The 11,901-nt window shown below is 47.2% G+C and overlaps 2 protein-coding genes across 2 annotated transcripts; both read right to left on the bottom strand.

Annotated features, from left to right (window-relative positions):
- Positions 1–1,418: 1,418 nt before the first annotated feature.
- LOC102451374 (olfactory receptor 5J3-like) lies at positions 1,419–2,363 on the bottom strand. Its single transcript, XM_006132675.2, has one exon. It carries the CDS (start codon positions 2,361–2,363, stop codon positions 1,419–1,421), a length of 945 nt encoding a protein of 314 aa, XP_006132737.1.
- Positions 2,364–10,956: 8,593 nt separating this feature from the next.
- On the bottom strand, positions 10,957–11,901 carry LOC102451608 (olfactory receptor 11A1-like). Its single transcript, XM_006132676.2, has one exon. It carries the CDS (start codon positions 11,899–11,901, stop codon positions 10,957–10,959), a length of 945 nt encoding a protein of 314 aa, XP_006132738.2.

Here is an 11,901-nt window from a genome sequence, read left to right as displayed (position 1 = left end):
GGGCGAGTCTGCCTCAGTACAGACACCAAAAGCTGAGTATCGGGCACTTACAGCTGACTGTATTAGCCTCATTTAGCATGGGTGCTTTAATTGTCAGAGCTCCTTTCTGCTATAGGACTCTTGGTTTTTTTAAGTTTTTCTCACCTTATGTAGATCCCTATTACCACCTCCCATTGCAGTGTAGTTACATACCCAGTGTCCAGCTATGGATTATTCATTCTGGCTGCTGCACCCCACTCAACCCCTTTTGACTTGAGACATCAGCATAGATTACCCTCTTTCTATTTTAATCCAAGTACCAGGTTACTTGGATTGTGGGTGTCCTTCTCAATGCCAGGAATGCAAATAGATACTTAAATGAGGACTCACGAGTGTTGGGGATGGCGGTTCTCCACACAACTTTTGCACCATATTCACTCTTGTGATCAGTGCTGAGACTTCGGGTGCATCTACACAACAGCACAATTTTGGAATAATGATTGAAATAATGGGTGGCTTCTTCCGACTTCTGTAAACCTCATTCCACAAGGAAGAACTCCTCTTCCAAAATAGCTATTTCGAAATAGCTGCAGTGTGGATGATCCATTGTTGCTATTTCAAAATCGCTCCCCATCAGGATCATTCTAAGTTATTTTTCCCCAGTGCTTCCTGGGGCTCTAAATCAAAATAGTACATCTATATTAGGGAAGACTGACTCAGACTAATTTTGATGCTTCCCTATAGGGTGGGTACGTTATTTCAAAATAAGCCATTTTGGAGTATATCTTCCAGAATATCTTATTCCGAGATAAGCATGCTGTGTAGATGAACCCTTTCTTATGGACATCCGACTACAATGACCCCTAGAGCCCACTTAGTTTACCAATATCGAAGTTGCTAGGAAATCCTCAAGCTTTAAGGAGCAGAGACATAATGATTGATTTGCCTCCACGGCGAGTCTGTTGGCAACTGAAGTCCCTGAACCATCTCCGCACACGATATTTCAGGGCCCAGAATGGAGGTTACCAACTCCTTCTTCCCTCCTCCCACATTCACTTTCCTGCATATTCCCCACAAATGGTCCATCACATCCCAGAACTACCACAAGATTCTGCGCCTTGCAATCCATGGACCATGAGCCTTATGTCCATTTGAAACAAAAAATATGTTTTCTGATTCATTGTATTCCCTTGGATAGGAAAGGGAAATCTTCGGGTAGTCCACAGCTACCCACTGTTGAAAACTCTATTGATTCCAAAAAACAAGGATAACAGAGGTTTAGAAATCTACCATGACTGTGACTCTGGAAGAGAATGACATGGAACCAAACTAATCTAATGGACGCAGGCACTTGGACTTCTGGACACTTTGGTTCAGGCCCAATTCCAGCTCACGTATTATCTCTTTTATTTTAACCTTATGCAAAGGACCACTTGGCATCATCCAAACATGAATTTCTTCCTAACTTTCCTCAGGGCATCCTTGACCTCTTTGTTTCTCAGGCTGTAGATGAGGGGATTGACAAGAGGAGTCAGGACCGTGTAGATGATAGAGACAACTTTCTGGAAGTCTCCCAGGAGGTCAGTGGTTGGGAACATGTAGACAATGAGCAGCGTTCCATAGTAAATGGTCACCACGATGAGGTGGGAGGAGCAGGTAGAGAAGGCCTTTTGCCGGCCCCTGGTGGAAGGGATCCTCAGGATGGTGGCGATGATGCAGATGTAGGACGTCACAGTGAGCAGGAACGGGACCAGTGAGAAAATCAAGATGAATATGAAAACCAGAGTTTCCATCATTTGAGAGTCATTGCAGGAAAGACGTATCAGAGGGTCAAGATCACAGAGGAAATGGTCAATAGTATTGGGGCCACAGAAAGTTAACAGGGATAAAGAAAATGTTGCTATGCCATTACCTAGGAAGCCCCCTATCCACGAGCCACCTGCCAGCCGCAGCCAGTCCCTGCCCCTCATGAGGGCTGTGTAACGCAGTGGGTGGCATATCGCGAGATACCGGTCATAAGACATCACCGATAAGAGAAAGCATTCAGTGCCGACCAGTGAACCAAAGAAATAATATTGGGTGAGGCACCCACTGAAGGAAATTGATTGGACCCCGGTCAGGAGCCCGGCCAGCATCTTGGGCAGGATGATGGAGCTGTAGCAGGTCTCCAGGCAGGACAAGTTGCCCAGGAAGAAGTACATGGGGGTGTGGAGGTTGTGATCCGCCACCACTAGTGCCAAAATGAGGAGGTTCCCAGCCACAGTTACAATGTAGGTCACTAGAAAGAGCAGGAAGAGAAAAAATTGCAGTTCTGGAAGAGTCTGGAATCCTAGTAGGATGAACTCTGTGATGGATGTTTTGTTTCCATGTGCTCGGTTTGCCATGGGGTAGGTCTTTGGGAAAACAATGAACTCTCAGATGTAAATGACCATTCAACAAAGAAACGTTAACTTTTTTTCATCGTCTCCTCTTCTGGCTACCAGCACGACCTCTGAGCAGGCGGTGGTGTGCAGGGAAGAGGAAATGTTGTCTCTGGATCCCTGGAACAGATTCTGTAGCAGAGTGGACTGAACATTAAAGCAACACACCCATCTCTCTGGAAACGTGCATGGCACCTTGACAGATGGCACCTATAGAAATAGGGATTCAGATAAAACAGTAAAGAAACACAAACAGAGGAAACTGCACAACAAATTTATTGGTTCTAGCTCTTACCGATTAGAAGGCGTTCTTTGGACAAACCGTATCACTTTATTTCATAATAATGGTGAACTGGAGGACTTCTTACTCCAATCCCTATAAGCCTCATTTCACTAGGGGTATGTCTAGTCTTCACACCTTTTCCGACAGAGGCTTTGTCAACAGATACTGTCAACAAAGCCTCTGTCAAAAAAGAGCATCTAGACTACAGCCAGTCCTGTCGACAAAGCAAGCCGTTTTCTCAAAAGAGTCTAGATGCTCTCTTTTGAAAAGCACAGTTTGCATGCAATAGCACCTTTTTTCAACAGAGTACTATCGAAAAAAAAGAGTTATTCCTTGTAGAATGAGGTTTACTGCTGTCGATAAAACTGCCACGTTCTGTCAACTTTCTGTTGACAGAATGCGGCAGTAGTGTAGACGCAGGTATAGTTTTGACGACAAATGTCCACTTTTGTCGAGAAAACTCTGTAGTTTAGATACACCCTAGGAGTAAGGGAAGTCCAAGGAAGAGAGTTTTTCCTTCAACTCCCTGCTGTGTGTACTCAGCTACGCAATTTATGTAGCTGAAGTTGCGTAGCTGAATTTGAGTTTTCTCCTGCTGTGAAGAAGTGCCCCATGACTTCTCTGAGGGGGTCAACAAACATGTGGACAAGGGGGATCCAGTGAATATAGTGTATGTAGATTTTCAGAAAACCTTTGAGAAGGTCCCTCACCAAAGGCTCTTCGGCAAAGGAAGCTTCCATGGGGTAAGAGGAAAGGTCCTTTCATGGATTGGTAACTGGTTAAAAGACAAGAAACAAAGGGTAGGAATAAATGGTCAGTTTTCAGAGTGGAGAGAAGCAACTAGTGGTGTCCCAGAGGGGTCTGTCCTGGAACCCATCCTATTTAACCTATTTATAAATCATCTGGAGAAAGGGGTAAAGATTGAGATGGCTTTTTAGATTGGAAAAGAGCTGACTATAGGGGGATATGATTGAAGCCTATAAAATCATGACTGGGGTGGAGATAGTGGGTAAGGAACCTTCCCATAACACAAGAACTAGGGGTCATCAAATGAAATTAATAGGAAATGGGTTTAAAAGCAAGAAAAGGAAGCATTTCTTCATACAACGCACAGTCAACCTGGGCAACTCCTTGCCAGAGGGTTTTGTGAAGGCCACAGCTATCAGTGGAACCCAAAAAACCAAGAAACAGTCTAGAAGCAGTTTAGAGACTAACAAGACATAGAGATGGGATCCTGAGCTTTCATTGGTGCAATCCACTTCTTCAGATGACTGGAGTATTAGAAATCCACATTCAAGAATAAATAAGGGAAGGGGGGAAGGAAAAAAGAGACCAAAAAGAAGGGGAGGAAAAAAGAGACAGCGAGTAGATGGTTCAAGTAGTTACAAGAGGCTGATAAGAAGAATTATCACCTCCATTGGTTGGTTAGTTGGTTAAGTCATTAGGATGTGGTAGGTAGTATGCGAGCCAGCCGATGAAAACAACAGAATCTCACTTGTCATCACCGACAGACCACAACTCAACCCCTCCAAGGCATTATCCACAATCTACAACCTGTCCTGGAACATGACCCCTCACTCTCACAGGCCTGGGGGGAAAGGCCAGTCCTCGCCTACAGACAACCCCCCAAACCTCAAAACAATTCTTTCCAGTACCCATGCAACACACCTCCATAATAATCATCCAGGAACCCAGCCCTGCAACCAGCCCCGGTTCCAACTCTGTCCATACATCTCCACCAGCGATTTCAGCACGGGATGATGAACAACATCAGCTACTACATCAGGGGCTCATTGAACTGCACATCCACTAATGGGATCTAGGCCATCAAATGCCAGCAATGCCCCTCTGCCATGGATATGGGTCAAACTGGACAGTCTCTACAGGAAAGAACTAATGGACACAATCAGATGTCCAAAAAGACAACACACAGAAACCTGTTGGAGAACACTTTAACCTGCCCAGGCACTCATTAATGGGTCTCCAAGTCACCATGTTCTTTCAGCCAATTGCACAAGCAAAATACACAGGGAAGGGTTGGAATTTAACTTCATGTACAAATTTAATTCTTATGCAAATGGTATGAACACGGACATCGGCTGGCTCACACACTATCTTACACATCCTAATGACTTAACCAACCAACCAACCAACCAATGGAGGTGCCAATTGTTCTTATCAGCCTCTTGTAACTACTTGAACAATCTATTCATTGTCTTTTTTCCTCTCCCCTCCCGCCCTTATTTATTCTTGGAGCTGGACTTCTAATACTCGAGTCCTCTGAAGAAGTGGGTTGCACCCAGAATAGCTCATGATGCCATTTACATGTTTGGTTAGTCTTTAAGGTGCTACTAGACTATTTGTTGGTTTTTTAAAGTTTTTCCTGTTGCAGAATAGCCCATCTCCCCTCTGAAGCAGTGGAACCAAAACAAACTCAAATAACTTCATGGAGGTTGGGACCATCAACAGCTATTAGCCACGATGGGCAGGGAGGGTCCCTGGCCTCTGCTTGTCAGAGGCTTGGAAAAGGTGACAGGAGAGGGATCACTGGATGGTTACCTGGTGTGTTCCCTCCCTCTTGGACACCTGGCACTGGCCACTGTGGGCAGACAGGACACTGGGCTGGATGGACCTTTGGTCTGACCCAGTCTAGCTGTTCTGTTTTTTATCTTCATATTCAGTTAAAACATGAGTTCTGTCTCTCTCTCTTAGATTACAACGGTCACATCTGCCCATGATGAGTCACCATTACAAGTATTTAGAGCGATCATAGAATCATAGAATACTGGGACGGGAAGGGACCTTGAGAGGTCATCGAGTCCAGTCCCCAGAGATTGCGTACTGTCCCCACCTCATTCTCCTGGCCCCAGCAAGGTCACTGCCGGCGAGAAACGCACCTGGGACACTGCGAGGGGAAGCGAGGGGGCTGAAAGTGATGATCTCCTGAGGTCTCTTCCAACCCCATGATTCTATGACTCTGTGAAGGCTTCTCCAGCCGTTAGAAACTTACCTCGGACTTTGGAGATGTCGATTCATTTCCCTCCTTTGTCACCAACTCCCTATCTGATGTCCAGGCTGGATTATGCAGGTGTATAACACCTGTGCATGGCGAGGGGCAGTGTGGGCAGTCACGGCTGTCAATCCTCATGAGGCATGGGTCTGTGGGCAGGCACCAAAATACCTCTAAAAATCCACTGTGTGTCAGGGCACCATCTGGGAAGGAGGGAAAATATCTCCGCGCGAGTGGGATGAAACCGACTTTCAGGGCTGTGAAGTCATCAGGTCCCGCGGTGATAGGGGGACAGTTTCGGAGCTAGGCTAGAAGTGCCTGGAAATGTTTTTTTCTTTTTCCCCCCGAATTCCGGCAGTTGCTGTGGGCTTGGAGTTTGAGAGAGATCCCTGCCAAATTCCCCTCAAATACCCCTGGTATTAATTGCTTGACAACATTACGTTGCTTCAAAAACCAAGGGAGAGGAGGTAATTTTACCTCTCTGGTGGATCTGCCATAAGATCTGTCTGGTGGATCTGTCTTCTCCTCATGAAGGATTCAGAGACCAGGATCTGGGTTAATCAGTCCAGCTTTTCTCCCTCACCACACTCACCTCCTTCAGTGTTCCCAGGACATGGAACATCATAAGGCAACACAGCCACTGTGTCTCTGTCCCCATGTCTGGTTAGATGCCCTCCGACACTGCCAAATAGGGAGAGTCTTTTCTGGATCATTATATCTCCTTCCACGGGAAGGGGCAGTCTCCAGAGTCACGTGTGCGTGGAGAACTTAATAAGCAAGGAAACGTTAGTGTCGGATTCATTCTTAGACAACACAGACAATGTCAAACTTCTAGTCTCCAGGGGAAAGTCAGGGCAAGAGATAAAGCATTTCATCCTACAAGAAATCTTTCTTGGCTGGGTGAATGCTACGGGGATGGTGAAGAAATAGCTTGCTCATTCTAGGAATACATTTTATGGATGAGATTTACAGGGCTGCCCAAGTGGTTTGGACACCAGGATCTCTTCCAGCTCTCTTAGACAACTTTGAAAGTGTCACCACAGTGAAAGTTGGGGGGAAGCACGTACAGCTTGAGTAGTTGCTTAGGGATCCGACCAGCTCAATGGAATTGGCTTAGTTTGGCATTATGGGGAGGGAGGCCCCAGAAATATTCCTGCTCAGGATACTTGGTGGTCAAGGACCAGCTCTACTACTTTTTCCAAACAAACTTCCTGTTGCCCTCTCTAGCAAGCACACACAAGTCCCCCTCCAATGACCCTGGGGGTCTGATACAGGAATGGGTAAGAGAGATTCTGTGGTCTGTGGTACAGGGGGTCACACATGGGTAGAGGAGGGTCGCTGCTGAATCTTTTCCATTTAACAAACACACAGCAAACTGAATGTAAAGAAAATTTCAATCTTTGTTCATTGGATCTTTCCTGAGTTTGTCTTGTGTGGGAAGGGATGCTAAGAGAGGATGTCATACCCCAATTTATATAGTCTCAACTATGCTCCTGTAGCACCTTAGGGTACATCTACACTTGCAACCTGTTTTGAAATGGGGATGTAAATGTAGGTGACCTTAATTGCTGTTGAAGCTGGGATTTAAATATCCCGCGCTTCATTAGCATAATCGCGTCCAGGCACGATTTTGAAATCACGTTATGTCAAAATAAAACACCCTGTGTAGCAGCGTTATTTTGAGAGAAAGTCCTTTTCTCGAAATAACTGGTAAACCTCATTGTATGAGGAATAAAAGTTATTTTGAGAGAAGAGATTTTTCTCAAAATAATGCTACTACACAGGGCATTTTATTTCAAAATAATGCGATTTCAAAATGGTGCACAGGATATATATCCCGGGTTCATTAGCAATTTTGGTCACCTACATTTGCATCCCTATTTCGAAATAGGGTGCAAGTGTACACGTAACCTTAGGGTATGTCTACACTACAGCGCTATTTCTAATTAACTTAATTCAAAATAGTTAATTCGAATTAAGCTAATCTAGACACAAAAACTACTTCAAAATAGCATTTTGCAGTTTCAAAATAGCACGTCCATACTGAGTAGACCCTGAACCGAAGTTAAGACTGGCAGGAACCAGCGCCGGCAGGGCATCAGGTTAGGACTTAGGGTATGTCTACACTGCCACCCTAGTTCGAACTAGGGTGGCTAATGTAGGCATTCGAAGTTGCAAATGAAGCCCGGGATTTAAATATCCCGGGCTTTGTTTGCATCTTGCCGGGCGCCGCCATTTTTAAATCCCCGTTAGTGCGGACTCCATGCCCGCGGCTACCCGCGGAACGGAGTAGGTAGTTCGAATTAGAGAGCCTAATTCGAACTACCTACTCCGTGCCATGTGTAGCCGCGGTCACGGAGTCTGCACTAATGGGGATTTAAAAATGGCGGCGCCCGTCAAGATGCAAACGAAGCCCGGGATATTTAAATCCCGGGCTTCATTTATAACTTCGAATGCCTACATTAGCCACCCTAGTTCGAACTAGGGTGGCAGTGTAGACATACCCTGCTGCCTGAGGCTAACTGAGCATAAAGGGACCCTATGCATGCCGGTGCATCTCGTGGAGTTGTCACCATCAGTCCGGCTACACTTGCTGCAGGGTGCCATCGGGGGGGATCCATAAGGGGGCTGTCAGGATCCAGGAGGCCCTGAGGGAGAGCGTCCACCCCGAGGAGCCCACAGAGCTTCCCCAGTGCTCCCCACCAGTGGCTCATGCCCCATTCCTCCCTCATGTCCTTCCACTTAGCCCTCCCTAGCCCCCCTTCCTGATGTCAAATTAAAGACATGTGTGTTCAAAAATAGAAACTGGATTTATTGAACAGAACTGGGGGGGGGGGAGAACCTCTGAGGAGACTGAGAAAAGGAGGTGGGAGAGGGGAAGAGAGAGGTGGAAGGGAGAGGGGGAAGGGAGAGGGGAGGGGGAAACCTGGGAGGAGGGAGCTGGAAGGGAGAAGCAAGGGGAAGAAGAGGGAGGGGAAGCTCAGGACTCAGGGTTGGGGGGTCTCAGCAGACCAACCTGACTTTCATGCAAACCTGCTCCTGGGTTCACATGTGGCCTTTGGTGGCCAGGTTAGCAGCTATCCTGCCATAGACGGCCACATTCCTCCATTTAGTGTGGAGATCATGGACGTTGGGGGCATCCCCCCCAAACCTGAATAAGGTCCATGATCTCCACCCTGGACCAGGAAGGCGCCCGCCTTCTCCAGCCCCTGGCAGGCTCCTGGCAACTGGCAGACTGCTCCTGGGGAGTGGTGGAGGGCTGGCTGCCAGTGTCTTGTTGGCTCATGTTTTAGGACCACTATGTCAGGGGGCCCAGTGGCCACTGCTGGCTCTGGGCTGGCAGGCTTGGAGCTGGCACAGGCCCTGTGGCCAGGGTCTACCCCTTTAATGTCTCCGGGGCTGGGGGAGAGGAGAGTAAGTTTTCCTGGTTGTGCCCACCAGGGCTCCCTGGGAAGGGCTGGAGGCCCCCTATTCTGAATTAAGTGTTTACACAGCACTTAATTGAAAATAGCTATTTTGAATTTGGCATTACTCCTCGTAGAATAAGGTTTACCAAATTCGAAATAAGGCTCCACTATTTCGAATGTATTTCGAAATAGCGGGTTGCCTGTGTAGACACTATTAAAGTGAATTCGAAATAACCCTCAGAGACTAACCCAAAAATATATAGAGATAATATCATGAGCAAGACACACAGAGGTTGAATTATAAAGCAGAAAAAGGGGGGAAGAGACAGCGAGGGAATGAAAAAAAAAACCCTGTCAACTAAAGTGCCCGTGCTAAATGAGGCTAAAGGAGTGGGCTGTGAGTGCCCCCTACCCAGCTGTTGATGTGATTTGGGTGTTGACTATGACCACCCATCCCCTTCGTGTCTTTGTGGAGCCATGAGAGATAGTGTCAGAGTTGCATGGGAAGTCCAGTTCCACCGACTCTCTCTCTGGTTGGTTCTTGATATTACTTTGTAGGAGAAGAGCCACTTTGAGATCCACCAGTGAGCGCCCAGGCAAGATGAAATGTTCCCAACAGGTGTCTGGGTGTTGCCATTTCGAATGTCTGATTTGGGTCCATTGATCCTTTCTCAGAGAGACTCTCCAGTATGGCCAATATCCATGGCAGAGGGGCATGGCTGGCGCATATATGTGTAATATACCATGAAGTGCTATAGCTTTAACATAGACATGGAGTGGATGGGCCATTACATTCAATGTCCATGGCTGAGGGGCATGGGTGGCACTGGATGGCGCATACGTCTGATCTCTGCCATCGAGTGTCATGGACTGAACATAGACAAGAACTGGATGGGCCATTACATTCAACCCCCAAATGACACCAAAAACTGAGTATTGGGCACTTAGAGCCCACTCTATTAACTGCACTTAGCAAGGGCGCTTTAATTGTTGGCGGGGTTTCGGTTATAGGACCATTGTTGTGTGGATGCTTCACTGCTACTATTTTGAAATAGCTCCTCCCCGGGGCCATTCTAAGGAATTCCTCCCCAGAACTTCCGGGGGCTGTAAGTCGGGGTAGCGCATCCACATTAGGGGAGCCTGCCACCAAATGATTTTGAGGCTTCCCTATAGTGGCTGCTCTATTTCAAAATAAGCTATTTTGGAGTATATCTTCCGGTATAGCTTATTCCAAAATAAGCGTGCCACGTAGACGCACCCTTTCTTATGGAAATCCTTCTTGCAGAACGACTTCTAGTGCCCACTCAGCGTACCAATATCGATGTAGCTAGAGAATCCTCAAGCTTCCAGGAGCAGAGATGTAACGATTGATTTGCCTCCACGGCGGGTCTGTCAGCCACTGGAGTCTCTGAACGACCCATGCTCGTGGCATTTCTGAGCCCAAGATGGAGGTTATAAACTCCAACTTCTCTCCCCACCATCTTCACTTTCCTGCACGTTCCCCGCAAATAGAACGTCCTATCCCAGAACTGCTACTGATACCCTGCAGACTTGTTGGCCATGCACCATGAGCCTTGTGTCCTGTGTGAAATGAGAAACATGTTTTCTGATTTATTGTATATCCCTCGATAGGAAGGGGCATTCTCTCGGCAGTCCACTGCTACCCATGGTGGAAAACGCTATTGGATCTAAAAAAAAAAAAAAAAGGTAACAGAGGTTCAGAGGTCTCCCATGTCTGTGGCTCTGTCAGAGCATGACATGGAACCAAATTAATCTAATGGCCCTGAGACTTCAGTTCACTTTGGTTTAGGCCCTATGCCAGCCCATGTTGTGTCTAGTGCAAAGGACCACTTGGCATTATGCAAACATGAATTTCTTCCAAACTTTCCTCAGGGCATCCTTCACCTCTTTGTTTCTCAGGCTGTAGATGAAGGGATTGACCAAAGGAGTCAGGACTGTGTAGGCAACAGAGAGAACTTTCTTGAAGTCTCTGAAAAAGTCAGTGGTTGGGAACATGTAGACAATGAGCAGTGTTCCGTAGTAAATGGTCACCACAATGAGGTGGGAGGAGCAGGTGGAAAAGGCCTTTTGCCGCCCCCTGCTTGAAGGGATCCTCAGGATGGTGGCGATGATGCAGATGTAGGACGTCAAGGTGAGCAGGAACGGGGCCACTGAGAAAATCAAGGTCAGCAGGAAAATCAATGTTTCCATCAGCTGAGGGTCATCACAGGAGAGACGTATCAGAGGGACAAAATCGCAGAGGAAATGGTCAATAGCGTTGGGGCCACAGAAAGTTAACTGGGATACCGACAACGTTGTTATGCCATTACCTAGGAATCCCCCTAGCCATGAGCCACCTGCCAGCCGCAGCCAGGCCCTGCCCCTCATGAGGGCCGTGTAATGCAGTGGGTGGCATATTGCCAGATACCGGTCATAAGACATCACCGATAAGAGAAAGCATTCTGTGCCGACCAGAAAACCGAAGAAATACAACTGTGTGAGGCACCCACTGAAGGAAATGGTCCGGTCCCCTGTCAGGAGTCCGGCCAGCATCTTGGGCAGAATGGTGGAGCTGTAGCAGGTCTCCAGGCAGGACAAGTTGCCCAGGAATAAGTACATGGGGGTGTGTAGGCGCCGATCAGCCACCACCAGTGAAATGATGAGGAGGTTCCCAGCCATGGTCACAATGTAGATCACTAGGAAGAGCAGGAAGAGAAAAAATTGCAGTTCCGGAAGAGTCTGGAATCCCAGGAGGATGAACTCTGTGATGGACGTTGTGTTTCCATGTTCTGGGTTCCCCAT

The sequence above is a fragment of the Pelodiscus sinensis genome, chromosome 30 (genome assembly GCF_049634645.1).
Source record: "Pelodiscus sinensis isolate JC-2024 chromosome 30, ASM4963464v1, whole genome shotgun sequence".
Lineage (NCBI taxonomy): Eukaryota > Metazoa > Chordata > Testudines > Trionychidae > Pelodiscus > Pelodiscus sinensis.
The sequence above is the reverse complement of the archived record's forward strand: the minus strand, read 5'-3'. Positions and strand labels throughout refer to the sequence as shown.

What these genes read in the sequence shown, in the direction of transcription:
- LOC102451374 (XM_006132675.2), bottom strand. Translation starts at nt 2,363, where the DNA reads ATGGCAAACCGAGCACATGGAAACAAAACATCCATCACAGAGTTCATC.
- LOC102451608 (XM_006132676.2), bottom strand. Translation starts at nt 11,901, where the DNA reads ATGGGGAACCCAGAACATGGAAACACAACGTCCATCACAGAGTTCATC.